General features: G+C 49.0%; 3 protein-coding genes across 4 annotated transcripts; all 3 read right to left on the bottom strand.

Moving 5' to 3' along the window:
- Window positions 1–565: 565 nt before the first annotated feature.
- Window positions 566–2,918, bottom strand: E1B28_007716 (uncharacterized protein). Of its 2 annotated transcripts, XM_043152482.1 has the most exons (4): window positions 2,793–2,918; window positions 1,769–2,730; window positions 1,240–1,701; window positions 566–1,169 (listed from the first exon to the last, which is right to left on the bottom strand). In XM_043152482.1, the coding sequence occupies exons 1-4, from the start codon at window positions 2,884–2,886 to the stop codon at window positions 702–704; spliced, it is 1,986 nt and encodes a 661-aa protein (XP_043010568.1). In that variant the 5' UTR covers window positions 2,887–2,918; the 3' UTR covers window positions 566–701. The 2 variants fall into 2 exon arrangements, with proteins under 2 accessions (XP_043010568.1, XP_043010569.1); XM_043152483.1 differs by having other exon boundaries at window positions 566–1,701; window positions 2,784–2,918.
- Window positions 2,919–3,023: 105 nt separating this feature from the next.
- Window positions 3,024–9,180, bottom strand: E1B28_007715 (uncharacterized protein). Its single transcript, XM_043152481.1, has 6 exons — window positions 8,742–9,180; window positions 8,401–8,574; window positions 4,190–8,274; window positions 3,842–4,115; window positions 3,676–3,778; window positions 3,024–3,617 (listed from the first exon to the last, which is right to left on the bottom strand). The coding sequence occupies exons 1-6, from the start codon at window positions 8,905–8,907 to the stop codon at window positions 3,119–3,121; spliced, it is 5,301 nt and encodes a 1,766-aa protein (XP_043010567.1). The 5' UTR covers window positions 8,908–9,180; the 3' UTR covers window positions 3,024–3,118.
- A 578-nt stretch (window positions 9,181–9,758) lies between these two features.
- Window positions 9,759–11,330, bottom strand: E1B28_007714 (uncharacterized protein). The gene is made up of 5 exons (XM_043152480.1): window positions 10,866–11,330; window positions 10,724–10,814; window positions 10,479–10,663; window positions 10,179–10,419; window positions 9,759–10,126 (listed from the first exon to the last, which is right to left on the bottom strand). Exons 1-5 carry the CDS (start codon window positions 11,297–11,299, stop codon window positions 9,884–9,886), a joined length of 1,194 nt encoding a protein of 397 aa, XP_043010566.1. The 5' UTR covers window positions 11,300–11,330; the 3' UTR covers window positions 9,759–9,883.
- Between the last annotated feature and the right edge of the window lie 4,762 nt (window positions 11,331–16,092).

The raw sequence follows: 16,092 nt of genomic DNA, 5'->3' as shown, positions 1-16,092 counted from the left end.
CATCGGATAATTTGGAGCAGATGATTGAAAGCCCCGAAGCCTCCGTTCTGAAATTTGTCGCGGACCGCCTAAACATGTCACTGGATAGGGTGACCATGCAGCCTTCATCTTCAATGTTGAATCCTAGAGTCGTGCGGTTGTTTGATACTCGTACTCGTGATTCCAGAGCTCGAACAGGGTGATGGCACCCCCATGTACACGGGGGAGAAGGCTACCAGTTTACAGGCGATCCGGGTGTTAACTGGATGTTTTACGGAGCTTGAGAGTACGAGACCAATGAGGGTAAGAAGACAAATGACTTCAGAGAGACCTTCATAAGAGTCAGCAGGTGCAGTCGAGCTTGAACAGCATTCACAGGCAAAACTACTAATTCAAGCGAATACGGGCTCGGTTCTGGGCAGCTTGGTAATGAAATTGAAAGACGGGGTTGTCATTTAGCTTGAACGTCGTTCGTGAGTGCAATCGTGCGGAGCTCCTTTAGCAATGAAGTTAGATGTCAATGAACAGCGGCACAGCGGCTAGGGTTGATCACGTGAAATAGGAAGAGTTATCTTCATGTACTTACTCCCGATTTTCACTTTACATACCGGAAAACATGTAAACTTACGTGTTTATCGCTAGTACCGCGCGCAAGCATCATCGAGTACCGGGAATCTACAGCAGCTACTATAAAGTAGCAAATAATAAAGTCGGTGACATTCTTAATCCTCACACCCATACATTTCCCTCTCCCTCTTCGCTCTCCTCATATCCCTCCTGTCCTGATCAGTTAGGGCAGCCCACTCCGTTATTCCACCTACACTCTCAATAACTTCTTCCTCCCACCTCTCCTCCATCTCCAACTCCTTCTTCGATTTCTTCTTCTTCGGCGGTGGTGGTGGTGGTGGCGGCGGAGTTCGTCTGTTCGGATGCAACGGAGCAATCCGTGAGAGCATACTGCGAGAGCTCTTCAGGTAAGGAGAATAAGTCGTCCCACCCGTAGCGGAAGGCGAAGATCGAGATGAGGGAGAGAAAGGAGAATTCGGTTGTGCGTTGACACGTCTGATTAGCTCAGACATTGGTGTGGATTTCGTTCGGGGTGCAATCAAATAGCGCGAGGAAATAGAAGATGTATGTGCTGGTTTGTTCGGCGTTTCTGCAATGGCGGCGGGTTTCGGGTCCACGTTTTCCTATGTTATTATTCGTGATTAGTATACACGATATATCAATACTAATCCTTGAAGTTGAGGGCACTCGAACCTTAGGAGCTTCAAGATCTTTCTCTGCAGGCTGAGGAGGCGTCTCTTGTTGTTTTGGATCAACCCGATCGCGAATCTGAGTCTTCTCCTTGTCCGTTTTGGCACGACCGTTGTCCTTGGTGGTCAAAACAATTTTTTCCATCTTCCCATCGTCATCCTCTTCATCCTCCGAAATAACAACATTGCGTCTCCCTTTAGGCTTTGAAGAAATAAACTTGCTACTATCCAAACCCGAACTGCTGCCGCCATTAAGTTTCTGCTTTTTCGGTGGTGAAGGTGAGGAAGCGTCATCCTTGTCGGGAGACTTCCCTGCGGTCTCTGAGAGTCCTTGTGGAGATTTCGAGCCACGAACGGCGGCTGGCCTGTCGCTGGGACGTCGAGGTTCGTCACCAAAGAGATCGTCTTCATCATAAAACTCCTCCGGTTCTTTCGCTTTTGCCTTCCGTCTGTCCTTGTCCTTGGTCTTTGACGTTCACATCATATTTATAAGCCCGCAGAGAAGTTATAAGAGGACAGGACACCGTGCTTACTTTCCCTTTCGACGCCTTTTTACCCTTCCCCTTTCCCATTCCTTCGCCATCTCCATCCCGAACGCCGTTGAATTCTGTCTCGGCCTTCTTGCCCTTTGCTTTCTTCACCTTCGCCGCCGTTTTCTTCTTCGAGGAGCTTGCTTCTTTGGGAGATGATACATCCGGTTTATCGACACCCGTAACCATGCGGGTATCTACATCCTCATATTCTAGCTCATCCTGCTCCGACGACCTCTTCCTTTTCGCCGAAGGACAAGGAGAGGTAACTTGAGAAGAGGATCCTACATCGCTCCGCAGCTGCAGATGTAGCTGCGGCATAACCGCTATCGGCGGGTATTCGTTCTCGTTGTCGTTCATGTTATTTATACCGGATGGTGTGGACTGGGGATAATCAGAGGGAGGTAACGTGGATGGAGGTGCAGGTGCTAATTCGATTCGCGGCAGGACTGGAGATGTACCCATGGGTAGGCTGGGTTGAGAGGATTCTTCTCGTGGTAAAGGCGATGGGATACCATTCTTCTTGTTTTTGTTCTTGTCGCGCTTCGTCTTGGCCTTCGTTCGAGTTTCAGAGCTGCTGGGCTTGGCCTTGACCTTGGATTTCGATGACGACGTAAGAGCTAACTCGTCTACATCGTCATCGTCTGAAGAGAATTCAATCACTTCGAATGGGGATTTCGTCGGTTTTGATTTTTGGGTGTCCCTTCGACGCATTTTAGCCCGGTCTGCGATGCTAGGAGCAACGAAAGCCGAAATTTCATCGTCGTTGTTGTGATTGTGCGAAGGTGGTTTAGGTATCGCGTGGCCTAATAAGTTACTTGAATCATTCGAGGTAATCGAGTCTGGTTGATAACCGGCTGCTCCTTTGTAAGCTGGACGAGGCCTTGGACGAGGTCGTACGGAGGAAGTGCTAGATGCCTCGACTATGGAACTGTCCTTCGCGTGATGAGGGGTAAAACTAGAGACTGTACGAACACCATCAGTCTACCGGAGGGACCGTTTCAGATCATGTACTGGCATTACGCACTGTTTGCAACGACATCTCGTTGCCTTGGCATATAATCCCCTTCCCCTTCGCTATCAGCAATGATTTCATCATCGATTATAGAGGGTCTATCCATGATGGTGGTCGTGAAAGAAAACACAAAGGCGGTTTACCGAGTCACGCCGTTGTGACTAAACGCGGCACGCAGCCCACACGCCGCAGAATGATTGCCGACCTGCTCAACTGAGCATTAAAATTCTCCAAAACTGCATTGGCATGATGCGAAATACACAAGATTGTCAAAGAATAAGATATAAGTCTCGACTATCGATACATCACAGAAAATAAAAGCCAAATCATCATTGTTTTCACACCCACTTCCACCGCTCCACACTGATAGCGCCTGCATCAGGATGGGCTTGAGCCTTAATGCTGATACCTTCCTTTGAAAACTCCAATCCCTCCAAAGGAACTATACATGATTCAAAGGTGTCCGAGGAAACATTCACGACTTCAACCGGTCTCTCCGCTTGTCTCTTCTCCTGATCGACCTCCATAGACTCAAGAGCATCAGGGAACGTAAATTCCCTGACCTTCCCAAGATCACCCTCTTGTGTCTTCAAACAGAAAATCCCAAGACAACTGTTCGTTTCCTCACGCCGGACATATGTCGAAGCTCCGGAGGAAGACCCTGGTTCAAGCTGAATCATCACCGTCGTCCTCTTGTCTTTCTTCTCACTTGCAGAAGCACCGGACGGAGACAGTCGTCTTCTCTTCCTCCCTCTATTCTCACCTTCCTCCTCGTCATCTTCTCTCGAGCGCCAACTTTCAAATGCATTCCGCAGGACATCTGGGTCGTACTTGTACCTGAAAATTTGAAATCATTAGAACAGCCACCTTAATAAATAAACGAAAAATTACAAACCACACTCCACCCGTTCCCAAACCGACAATGACTGTAGGGGTCGTTGACTCTTTCCTACTCTCCATTCCACCGTGCTCACTCACTACACATCTCTCAAACTCATCTAAGAAGTAAAAAAAACAAGAAAATCATTGAAGCAGTCCAAATAGTGCGTCATAAAACTTACTCTCTTCCTCATCATCGACTTCCAAAACCGGATCCAACGGAACAGCATTCGCCATTAACGCTTGCCTATTCCTTTTACGACAAAGGTACGCTGGATAAGAATGAGATTGGATGGTATCAACCCGCCGTCGTTTTCGAGGGTTGATGTACGTGTTGGTAGGCGAAGTTGAATGTGTGGGCATGGAACTCGGGCCCATGAGTGATGTCCGACACAGAGCGTACTCCAAAAGTCGTTGTGATCTGTTCCGTCTCCCTGAGCAACGATAGGCTGATTTCTAAAGGGGAGAGGGAAAAAGTGGTAAGGACACTAAGAACAGAGAACTCGGGTCACGATAACACTCACACCCACCCATTCAACGTCAACAACCTCAATCGCAGAACCATCATGTCCACTTCCCCAACCGGCACTCTTCACCGATCGCCCATCATCATCCCCATTGTCCTCTAATTCCATTACACCTTCCTTCTCCGCCACCTTTGATTTATTCTGCGTTTTCGCAATGGCAGGGATTTCCTCGCCCTCCACTCCCAATTCCTCCTCAGGACTCTCTTTCTTGAGACCACCACCAGGGTCCGTAGTATCCTTATTCTCTTTTTCATCACTCCCACCCTTACTGTTGTTGCTTACCATCCCCGAAGCTGCATTCTGAACACACCAAAACCTCTCTCCAACTCCACCTATAAACCGCCCTACAACTTCCTCTTTTCCCCATCCACCCGCGCTGATTCCATAGAAAGATCGACCTCCTACACTTTGAGTCTCCAGACCCTTTCTCCTCGTATCAAAACGGAGATTCCCACCCATATCCTCTCTCGCACGTAGTGGGGAAGTATTAGCAGTAACAGTGGCAGGATCTGAATCCTCAGAAGTCAATTTTGCCTCGCCACCACCACCAATACACCTAATAACCCTCAACACAACTTTCAGATCTTTCCCCACCTCTTTAGCCTTACACGCTGCTGACCATGTTATCCACCCTGAATGTAGAGCACACAAGAAAGGATCAGAGTCGTCTGTGTAGATTCTCCGTCGTCGTAATGGGTTGCGAGAACGTTTTTGTTGGGATGATGAACCAAATTGATGGGAGGGATGGTTGGAAGAAGAAGAAGGGTGGGAATGAGGGGGTGGTTGGTGATGGTCATTTCGCAGAGGGTACATACTGTTCGGGTCATTCCGATAAGGATACCCAAAAGGCGGAGGTGGAATAGGCGGAGGTGGGAGTCCACCACCCCAGATTCTCATCTTCATTTTCCCCCTGTCATCTGCGGAGGGTAGGTAGCCTGAAGGAATGACAATCGTTGCCAAAGTCTGCGTGTCGAGGAGGTGAGGATCGTCCTGCTGCTCTTTAATCGGAGCAGATGCGGAGGAGTTGTTGGGAATAGAATTGGAAGGCGCAATTGGGGACTTGGACGACGAAGGTGACAATGTTCTCCCTTCGGCGTCAATGTTGGCAGAAACATGAGGAGGGGGAAGCTCCGGAGTGGTGACTTTCCCTTCCTTAATAATGTCCTTGTCTTTATCCTTCTCCTTACCCTTACTCCCACTTCCACCATCCTGCATCTTTTCACTTGCCATCTCAATCGCAGTCACCTCTCTTGACAACGACACCCCGACGGGTTTGTCATCCACCTCCCCGGGTTCTCGTTCCTCCACATCCAAATCCATATTCTCTTCCTTAGTAGCCGCAGCCGTATCGCCATTCACCGCGTTGCTCCCACCAGATGCAGAAGAACCCGGGTTCTCAACGGCACGATCATCCAAATCCTTACTACTGTTCCCAACACAAGCCGTAGTAGGGCTAGTAGAAGGATGTGAAGACGAAGAAAGGGCACCAGCACCAGTTGACCGCGAAGGAGGCCCGACCCTTTCTCCAAATACCCACGGAAACGGCGTCTTGGGCCACACATACACCCCTAAATCAATATTCACTCTCGACCTAACCTCTCTCTCTTCCTCCTCCCCCTCCCCCCCTCCCCACTGCTGTTGCCATTCATCTTCCACTTGTCCTGAAACCCTATTCATAGGATTACCGCCATTACCTCTTCCATCTACCACTCCGGAATGCTGGGAATGCGAATGTGAAGGAGGGGGTATCACAAACCCACCCGCGGCGCCGCTAGGAGGAAGATCACGACTATTGACGTTCGCCTCGTCGTATGAAGCTCCTAGTCCAACACCAGGCACGCCACCTCCCATAGCCATAGCCATGGACATCTGATGGTGTTGGTGTTGGTGCTGTTGATGATGAAGAGGGTGAGGGTGATGGTTCGAATTCGGGGGGGCTCCCAATCCCATTCCAGCATACCCAAACGGTATCGTGCTTTCGTCTATCACAGGGTGATGAACGACAGGTGGTCCAGATGGTGGAGGTGGAGGTGGGGGTGGGGGTGGTATTCGTTCCCGTTCCCGGTCGCGGTCTCGAGTATGAAGTACTGCCTCGCGTGGGGATAAAGCCAACGTTGCGTGAGGAGGTGGAGGTGGAGGTTCCCGCTCACTCTCCCTTTCTCTATCCCTCTCCCTCTCCCTTTCGCGTTCTCTATCTCGGTGTGGAACCGATCCAAGCGACGGATGTGGAGGAGGTTCCCGGTCTCGAATATGATGGTCTCGTCTAGGAGGTAAAGACGCATGTCCGGGATGAGGTGGTGGCACTCCATAAGGAGAAGAATGAGGTGGGGGTGGATCACGCTCACGAGCCAATTCCCGTGTAGACAACGGAGGTTGACCAAGTGAAGACCGTTCACGTTCCCTTTCCCTTTCCCATCCACGCTCGTGCTCGCGAAAGGCCATTTCTCTTTCCCTCTCCCGTCCTCGTATCTCCCTCTCTCTCTCTCTTCGGACAAACGCTTCCCTTTCACGTTCCCGATATTCGGATTCAAAGTACTCCCGTTCCCTCAAATCACGTTGAACAAATTCACGCTCCCTCATCTCTTTATCCCTTTCACGCATGGCGATATCTCTCTCCCGCTCTCGTTCCCGTAAATGAGCAACGTCACGTTCACGTTCACGTTCACGCACCGGTGTCGGACTGAGGTCGCTAGCTAAAGGCACCAGAGGAGGAGGGGGAGGGGGAGGACCAACCCGTTCCCTCTCTCGTAACGAATGATTCGGATCTCTCTCCCTCCTGTCACGATCACGAGAAGGAGATACGCCCCTTCTCGCTCTCTCTTCCTTCTCCCTGTCACGTCCGCCACGGTCACGTTCACCAGACCGTTCATGATGGTGATGAACAATATGATGGTGATGGGAATGGTGATGTGAATGCGGATGAGGATGAGGATGAGGATGTCCGTGATGTTGATGAGCGGCGCCATGTCCGCTCTGACTTCTTCCATCATGAGAGGCCGAAGACGGACTGATCATAGATGACGCCGAATGTGGGTGTGATGAAGAGTGCTGATGGCTATGCGAATTTAACGGCGGCTCGCTTGGTGGACGTGACTGAGAATGATGTGATGGTGGAGGAGGTCCATGAAAATGAGAATGTATATGAGGATGATAACCCGGTGGGGGTGGTGCAAACGGCATCTCTCTATCCCTCTCCCTTTCTCGTTCTCGCATAACCATCTCTCTCTCCCTTTCTCGTTCATGTTGATGAGCCATCATCTCTCTCTCTCTAGCCATTTCCCTTTCGCGTTCTCGCTCTCGTTCCTTCATCTCTCTCTGCTGCTGCGCATTCAGCCCAGGAACAAACTGGGTATGAAACTGTCCTTGAAAGTGTCTTTGCGGGGGTGTGTCCTCCCTCACCATCACCCTCTCTCTTTCAATACCTCCAGAAGGACCACTACCACCACCCACTCTATCTCTCTCCCTCTCCCTCTCTCTATCCCTCTCCCTCTCTCTATCCCTCTCCCTCTCTCTCTCCCTCTCCCTCTCCCTCTCCCTCTCCCTCTCCCTCTCCCTCTCAGACCCACCACTACCCACTCTATCTCTCTCCCTCTCAGACCCACCGCCACTACCGCTAACACCCCTCTCCCTCTCCAAAACAACCCTCTCCCTCCTAACCAAAGGTAACACCTCCCCAGGCACATGCCCAGAATCACCCACATCCTGTCGTGCAACTTGCATGGTCTGAACCTGCATTTGCATCTTCTGATGCCTCTGATGACTCTGTTCGTGTTGGGGAGGGAGTAAATCAAGTACACCTCCTCGAATGGGTAACGGAGGACCTTGTTCACGTTGGGATCCGAGGGCGAGGGGTTGGGGCATATCTCCACGAATTCCGTGGGGGTTGGATGAGAGAGGTATGATCGAATTCGATGGTGGAGGAGCGCCTGGTCCTGGTCTAGTACGTGGGTTGTGAATGATGCTGATGTTGCTCGGGCCCGGACCCGGACCGTTGGCTGTGGAGGCGATGGGCGAGTGTGAGGGGGTGATAGGTGGAGTGTGGGTATCTCGTTCTCTATCTCGTCGTGGTTGAGTGTCCAGTGTCGGTGCTGCAATAATTTTTTTTTGCAAGTCAGTAAAATCATATTATGCCCGGAAGAAAAAAAAAGTCGTGAAAAAGTTCAAGCCGACCCTAGCAAGCTTAAATCGTTAGGAAAAAAATCAATGAAACTCACATCTGCCGGTCAAATTAGAGGGAGGTGGAGGAAATCTGTCTTTAGCTGGTGGAATTGAACCAGAAAGAGCGGGCGCTTGATGATTCTGCGGCAGTCCTGGCGCTGAAAGCACGTGGCCTTCCAGGATAGGTAGGCCAGACCCCGAGGACCGAGGACCCCAAACACCAAGATGGTCTTTTTCGGCATACGAAAGGCACGAGAAAGCCAAACAATTGTTGGAACAAGTTATGAAAGAAATGATATGGTTCATTTTTAGGAGGGGATCGATGAAAAGGAGATAGAATCAATTATTACTATTAGTTTTCCTTTCCAATAAACGCAGTGAAGTGAACAGCACGCACCGGGACCACTCGTGGTCTCCCTGGTTTCCCTTTCTCTAAGCTCGACCATCCGCTCTCCATCTCTATCGCGCTGTAGCAAAGGACTGCTAGTAATGGTGCTAATACTATTGCTCCTTCCCCGAACGTCTTCAGAAGGTGTCTCTGTTAAGAGTCTCCGTACTTCCATCCTCGAGAAAGTGGAGCCTTATTCGGACGGTGTGGGTAGGTCCGCTTCGCTATCTTCAATCCTGTTGTGAGGGTCCCTCGGTTCGAGTCGTATCCAGAATGTAAGTCCTGCTTGTGTTGAAGCAGAGCTTTAGAAGGGTTGGATAAGAAGGGGACTGCAACTTGTAAATGGATGGGGGTGTGGAAAGAAGGTGGAGAAAAAAAGGTAAAAATGAACAAACGTCAATCTTGTGTCGACACATTCCCCGGTCCCTCCGAACAGTGGATGACTTCCCGTAAGGATTATTTGTAAATATCGTTGCAAATAACGCTGAAAATCATCGGAGATATGTTAAGCGAGTGATACCTGGCAACAAATACCAGAATCTGAACATCAGGACATGTTCTAAATTCTTGAATTTAGAAAGGCCTAGCGACCCCTTTCTAAACTGTTTTTGCTGCAATATTTCGTTAAGCGAGGTGAGTCCACATGGTTTCCAGCCCAGATATGGAAGTTTGTCCGCGCTTACGCCCTTGGCGAGCTACCACACGTGTGATAAATCCGAGCACTCCATGCAAATTTCCAGCATTGCGGGAGGCATCTGCAAATAATTCGACAATTTCCCAATTTCCAATTTACATCAAAACTTTTATTTGAAAGGAGATTATTTGCACATCCTTACGGGAAGTCATCCAGTTGATTGGATTTGATCGCGGGAAACTCAGGGTCCTTTTCCCCAATGGGGACGATCTCGATTCTTTGACGGGAGAAATCAAAAACACGTGTACCTCGAGGCAGCCCTTCAAACGCGGTCACGTTATCTATGACGACCGTCGTAATCGTGCTCCTTTGTCCTCCTCATAAAGCAACAACCACGCTAGCATTCGAGCGACAATACCAACAAATTATGTCTACTCGGTTTGAAGAATGGCTCTCGAGATCTCTAGCCCACGACTGGTCAATGAAATTAACAACATTGATGATACATGTGCCTTAATCACACACGCAAACTCGCAACACATCCAGGAACAGTGCATGTCCAAGGTACCTCTCCGAACCCTCGTGCAACAACAAAACCGTTCTCGCTATTGGTATAAAAGACGTTGTCTAGGATAATGGGATCCTTAATATGGTCTTCGAGTTCCGGTTCTGGTTTCGCCACTCTGAAGGATACGGACAGCTGCTTAGAGGAACGAAGCGGTTGTTCTCGGTGGCTGGTGCTTTTACTACGATGGTAGAACTACAAACGCTTAGACTAAAAGCAAGAAAACAAAGTGAGACGAGAACTTTACCTGAACCTTGGAACCCACACCAGGCGCACGAGTTGTGTTCAATGCCATGGTCCCACGAGAAATATCACCCGAAGTGATGGTGTGAATCTGAGAATCCGGAACCCCAAGATAAAACTCTTCTTGCTCCTTGAAGAGGATCGCTCCTTCGGAACTCGCGTCGATTCCTGCGGTTTCGATAGCACGAAGGAGAAGACGGGTTGGATTAGAGTTGTTGAGGGTTGTTATGAGGTTTCCTTCTGCCCTAAGGGAAAGGTCCAAGAAAGGTGAGAGGTGAGTCAATAACGGGTGGGGAAAACGCACCGAGTAACGAGCATTTCCTCTCCCAACGGCTTTACGTCTTCTGGTAAGTGCAGATCCACGGTTTGTTGGCTGTTGGGCGAAGAGATCGCGACACCGACGGCACCAGTTTCAAACACTTTCCCGTTGTGAAATAAGGTTACTGGACGACCGGTTATGAACGGTGTGGATGAAGCGAGGAGACCGAGCTAGCTTGAAGTGGAACAGAGGAGATTAGTGGCGGCTGAACGGGGATGACTAGGACAGACCTGGTGAGATGATGGAAAAGTAGAGCAAAGGGACGATATGAGGCCTTCGGGAGATGGATCGGAAAGGTAGAGGATTTGGTTGGGATTCATGCTAAGGAAAATGTTTAGTGTTTTTGGAAGTTTAATAATGGGAGCAACGCACGTTGAAGACTTCAGTTCCTTTGGGAGAGCTCCAGAAAATCTCTCGTTCTGATTCCAAATCTCCCCCCAATCTATATTGCTGCCCCAAGCTGGGAATTGATCCATGTGTTTCTCGTCCTTTAACGCATATGAGTGCCATCTTCCGACTTGTATTCTCGCTCTACCTGGGATGGTAGAACGAAAGAGAGTGGATGTAGATTTGTTCATGAACGCTAGAGAGCATGTTATGCTTGGTGCTGGAGATGAAATGCATCCAACGCTTTCTTCTGACAGATTATTGAGAGCGTCTACGATTGCTGATATGTCGTCACTCGAGGATGGAGGTGAGACTGTGAAAAAAAGCGAATGGCGGTAGAAATTGTTTTTGAGATGAGCGAGCTGCGAGAGAATGGTAGACGGAGAACGAGAGATGATAGTTTTGAAAACTGTTGTCATTGAGAACAAGCCTGAGAACTGTGGGCGTTTGTGGGTGCGATTCCACCCGTCTCCCCGAAATCAATCAACTCTCCAACTGCCATGTAAACTACAGCGGACTACTCTTGTGGATGCCCCTGCCGCCCTTCAACATGGCCAAGCAGCGATGAACCAAGAACGCTATGCTCCTGTCTGAGAACGATCTAGTAAACTCCTGTGATTGATGACACCCCTTAAATGGCACAAGAGTCAAAACCAGCCAAGCACCAGTTTCACGCCCATTCCTTTCCCCCATCCCACCATGGCCTCTGGGTACTACACCCTCAATGATGTCTATACCCCTTCCCCGCTTAATGAGGCCCAGTCTCCCCGTGCTTCTGTCTATCCTATTGAAAGTGATATTGCTCATTCTCGCCACAATTCTGGCTACTTTCGTGACTCAAATTCCATTCTTTATCCTCCCCCTGCAAATATCTTTCACACGAGCCAAGATCGCCTACACAGAACCTCCTCTATACCCTCTCTTTCAGACCCTTCAATGATGTCCTTCGACGACGACATGATAGACGATGAAGAAAAATCTTATCACGGCCACCTCAGCATGCACGGCCTACACCCTCCTTCTCTTCGTTTCCAGAACACCAATCACCGTCGCTTCTCTACCGAGTCTATTTCCGTCGAAGGTCAGTGGAGACGCCGACAGACTATCAAACGCGGCGTCACTCGTAAGGTCCAGCTCACTCACGGCCACTTCATTACCGAATATCCAGTCCCCACTCCCATCATCAACGCCATCGAACCCTGCTATCGTAACCATTCCACTACAACGGAGTTCTCCCATATGCGGTACACTGCCGCCACCTGCGATCCCGACGATTTCACCGAATCAAACGGCTGGAGTCTTCGTACAAAGATATACCAACGCCAAACCGAGGTGCTTATTGCCGTTACGTCTTATAATGAAGACAAGATGCTTTATGCTCGTACTTTACATGGCGTTATGCTCAACATTCGCGACATGTGTAAAACCAAGCAATCCAAGTTTTGGCGGTCTCATGCTGCCAGTGACCTCGAGATCGGAGGTGGAGGAAACTGGGGATGGCAGAAAATTACCGTCGCCTTGATCGTCGATGGTTTAGAGCCCATGGATAAGAGTGTCTTGGATATCCTAGCCACCGTTGGCGTTTATCAGGATGGCGTAATGAAGAAACGTGTCGACGGCAAGGACGTTGTTGCTCACGTATTCGAGGTAACCTCGCTCCGCCTTTCTTCCCCTTTTTTTTCGTAATTGACGTCTTTCTTGTACAGTACACTACCCAACTTTCCATCTCTGATTCGGCTTCGAATCCACAGTTGATCCTTCCCCAATCTGGTTCAAAAGACAACTTGGTTCCTGTTCAGTTTATCCTTGTTCTCAAAGCGAAGAACCAAAAGAAGATCAATTCTCATCGTTGGCTCTTTAACGCCATCGGCCGCATGCTTGAGGTACGAGTGGCACCCTCCCCCTTGTTTAGCTTTTTCTAAAAACCTAACGTTACTTTTAGCCCGAAGTTTGCGTCTTGATCGATGCCGGAACAAAACCAGGGCACAAGTCCATTTTCTATCTCTGGGAAGCCTTTGCGAATAACAAGAGCCTTGGTGGATGCTGCGGTGAAATTCACGCCATGATCAAGGGTGGCAAGAAATTGTTGAACCCGTTGGTCGCTGCGCAGAATTTTGAGTACAAGATGTCAAACATCCTTGGTGTGTGTCCCTTCTCCCCTTTATGAATCATCACTTACCCCTACCCCACAGACAAGCCCCTCGAGTCCTCCTTTGGTTATGTTTCCGTCCTTCCAGGAGCTTTTTCTGCTTATCGATTCCGAGCCATTCTTGGACGACCCTTGGAACAATACTTTCACGGTGACCACTCCCTAGCCGACCGATTAGGTGACAAGGGGATCTACGGAATGGGAATCTTCACCAAAAACATGTTTTTAGCCGAGGACCGGATCCTCTGTTTCGAACTTGTCACTAAAAAGGGTGCCAATTGGACGTTGACCTACGTACAGCCTTCCAAAGCCGAAACCGACGTCCCAGAGTCCGCAGTAGAGTTGATTGGACAGCGGAGGAGATGGTTGAACGGCAGTTTTGCGGCGTCCGTGTATGCCCTCGTCAATTTCTTCCAGATCTACCGGAGTGGACATGGCCCGATTCGGATGTTCGTGTTGACCGTTCAAGCGTTTTACAACGCCTTCTCTCTTCTCTTTTCGTGGTTCGCATTGGCGAATATGTGGTTGACGTTTGCGATCATTATTGATCTTTTACCTGATATGCCTTCGAATCCAATCATCATCTTTGGTACGGCTGACATTACGCATTGGGTCAACGCAGCCTTCAAGTGGATATATATCACTTTTCTCGTTTTGCAGTTTGTTCTTGCGCTTGGGAATCGGCCAAAGGGGGAGAGGTCGGCGTATGTGGTTACCCTTTGGGTGTATGCGCTGCTTTCGTTATATTTGTTGATCTGTGCGTTTTGGTTGACGATACAGACGCTCCTGGTTCGTTGCTCTTTATCTTTATTGCTTTTTGCTTTGGGCTGACGCGTCAGACCCCTCCAGAACATACCCCATTTGATTGAACAAGCCAAGTTGGAAGGCGATGGGTCGTTTGATCCTGTCAAATTCTTGTTGGATTCTTCTGTTGGCGCGTTGGCAGCTGCGTTGTTTTCTACATACGGTATGTCCACTTCCCTCAATTCTTCAAAGGCGAGGAAGCAAACGGGGGGTTTAGGCATCTACTTTATCGGCTCCCTTCTATATGGCGACCCATGGCACATGTTTTCGAGCTTTTTCCAGTACCTCCTATTAGCTCCTAGTTTTACGAACGTGTTGAACGTGTATGCATTTTGTAATTTGCATGATGTGAGTTACCTTTTTCTGCAGAGCCATTTTCCCGCTGAAGCTCACTCATACTCTTCAAGGTCTCATGGGGAACAAAAGGCTCCGATAAAGCCGATGCATTGCCTTCCATCAAATCCTCTAAAGCTCAAGTTGTCGAGGACACGACGAAGCCACAGGAAGATGTGGACGAAGCGTTTAAACAGACTGTGAGGAGGGCGATCAAACCTTTCGTGACTGAGGAAGTTGCGGAGAAGCCTACGATGGATGATCAGAATCGGACGTTCCGGACTAGGTGCGTAGGACTCTCGATGTCCTGCTCAGCAAACTTTTGTGCTGAACCTTATACACTTAGACTGGTAGCATGCTGGATGTTCAGTAATGCCGTGCTGGCGATCGGCGTGATGAACCTTGATGGTTTACGGTTGAAAGGGTCTGATCGGGAGTTGGTCAAGAAACAGAGTTTTTATTTCAATATCATTCTGTTTGCGACTCTCGGCCTTTCGGCGGTTAGGTTTGTTGGTGTGAGTGCACTTTTTTCAAGTTATGAATGAGGTATAATTGACTTTATTCTCGTCTCGCAGTGCTTGTTTTACTTTGTGAAAAGAAACCTGTTCAAGGTGTTTCAAAGGACTTGAGGGATTCGTGTCTGGACACGCAGGGGGGGGAACGTATACTACGCTCGTTTCATCTATTCATTCGTTTTCCAAAGGGGGCAAAACTGGACTTGTATTGGGTTCATTTTTTGCTTCATCTCGTCGTCTCACATTTGTGCATGGATAGATGATTATCGTATCACTCACTTCGGTCACTCTCGATTTGTTTCCTTTCTTCTATAGACATCTTCATTTGCCGTCATGATATGCATCTGTCCTACGGTGGCGATTGGAAAAAAGAACAAATTTCATTACCTTTCCATTTCCAATGATTTGTTCCCTTGCGATCTTCCGAAAGACCACGGATGGAGTCGATTGGGATGCATCGCTTGTTCTCTTTCCTTTTCCATGGACCGGTATATACAAGCTTGTATTATCGGATATACATACTATATGTATTCCGCAACTATATACTCACTGAGACAGAAGCCAAGCTGTGTGCCAGTTTCCGCAATACACTTACACTGTATGTAGATGTTCTAACGAGGGTATTGGATGTCGTTAAAGTTCGGCAATGATGTGTCGCCTGCACGGGTGATGACCTTGCAATCTTGGGATGATTGGGATCTGAGGCCTGAGGCCTGAGGTATCGTCCGTCTGCGGACATCCATCGCGTGGCGGTGAGGATTTCGTCAATTCCATAAGTATACTCTCGCCATCAGGATCCCGTAGCACGACAGAACCATCCGGAGAGCCTGTAGCAACATCCTTTACCATCCAGAGAGGCGAATGAATGATTAATGCTCGACTTCATCCCTGTCTTTATTGTTAAATACATCTCCCACCTTACCACATTCCCGTCGGACAGTCCTGCGATTGAAATTGAACCTCCTCGAGGAGAAACTGCGATTGAACGAATACTGGCCCTATACCACGAAACGAGAAGCCACCTCTCCTGAAACGCGTTCCACTTGGATCGTTAATAGCCCGAACAAAGATAGAACCGATCGTCGTCTGGGTCAATCACTGTCGCGCGAGTTCGCTGATCGAAACGCTTTCAAACAAGGTAGATGTCGCTCTAGAGTGTTGCACTCGCCGTCTCGATGTCCCCATACAGTTGGCTGCACCGGAGAGAGCATTCGTTTGTGTGTGTACTTCAAACACCTTTGAGCACTTCCTACCACGCATGAATGAGCCTATCAGAGACAGTCCTTCATTCCCTGTTCACATGAGGCCTAGATGAACAGGTTAAGTTATATCACATCCAGAGGTGGCGAGATGAAGGTGCTGTACCAATAGGTCACTTCATACGGTTTGCCTGCATATGTAAAATCTCTTG

This window comes from Marasmius oreades, chromosome 4 (genome assembly GCF_018924745.1).
Source record: "Marasmius oreades isolate 03SP1 chromosome 4, whole genome shotgun sequence".
NCBI lineage: Eukaryota > Fungi > Basidiomycota > Agaricomycetes > Agaricales > Marasmiaceae > Marasmius > Marasmius oreades.
The sequence above is the reverse complement of the archived record's forward strand: the minus strand, read 5'-3'. Positions and strand labels throughout refer to the sequence as shown.

Bases quoted from the DNA above. Each gene is read 5' to 3' on its own strand.
- E1B28_007716 (XM_043152482.1), bottom strand. From the start codon at position 2,886: ATGGATAGACCCTCTATAATCGATGATGAAATCATTGCTGATAGCGAA. The intron at 2,731-2,792 runs GTGCGTAATGCC...GTGTTCGTACAG, and splicing joins ACGAGATGTCGTTGCAAACA to TCTCTAGTTTTACCCCTCAT. The intron at 1,170-1,239 runs GTTCGAGTGCCC...ATAATAACATAG, and splicing joins AAGATCTTGAAGCTCCTAAG to GAAAACGTGGACCCGAAACC.
- E1B28_007715 (XM_043152481.1), bottom strand. From the start codon at position 8,907: ATGGAAGTACGGAGACTCTTAACAGAGACACCTTCTGAAGACGTTCGG. The intron at 4,116-4,189 runs GTGGGTGTGAGT...TCTCCCCTTTAG, and splicing joins AGGTTGTTGACGTTGAATGG to AAATCAGCCTATCGTTGCTC. The intron at 3,779-3,841 runs GTAAGTTTTATG...TTTACTTCTTAG, and splicing joins AGTCGATGATGAGGAAGAGA to ATGAGTTTGAGAGATGTGTA.
- E1B28_007714 (XM_043152480.1), bottom strand. From the start codon at position 11,299: ATGACAACAGTTTTCAAAACTATCATCTCTCGTTCTCCGTCTACCATT. The intron at 10,815-10,865 runs GTGCGTTGCTCC...CATTTTCCTTAG, and splicing joins AAGGAACTGAAGTCTTCAAC to CATGAATCCCAACCAAATCC. The intron at 10,127-10,178 runs GTAAAGTTCTCG...AAGCGTTTGTAG, and splicing joins GTGTGGGTTCCAAGGTTCAG to TTCTACCATCGTAGTAAAAG.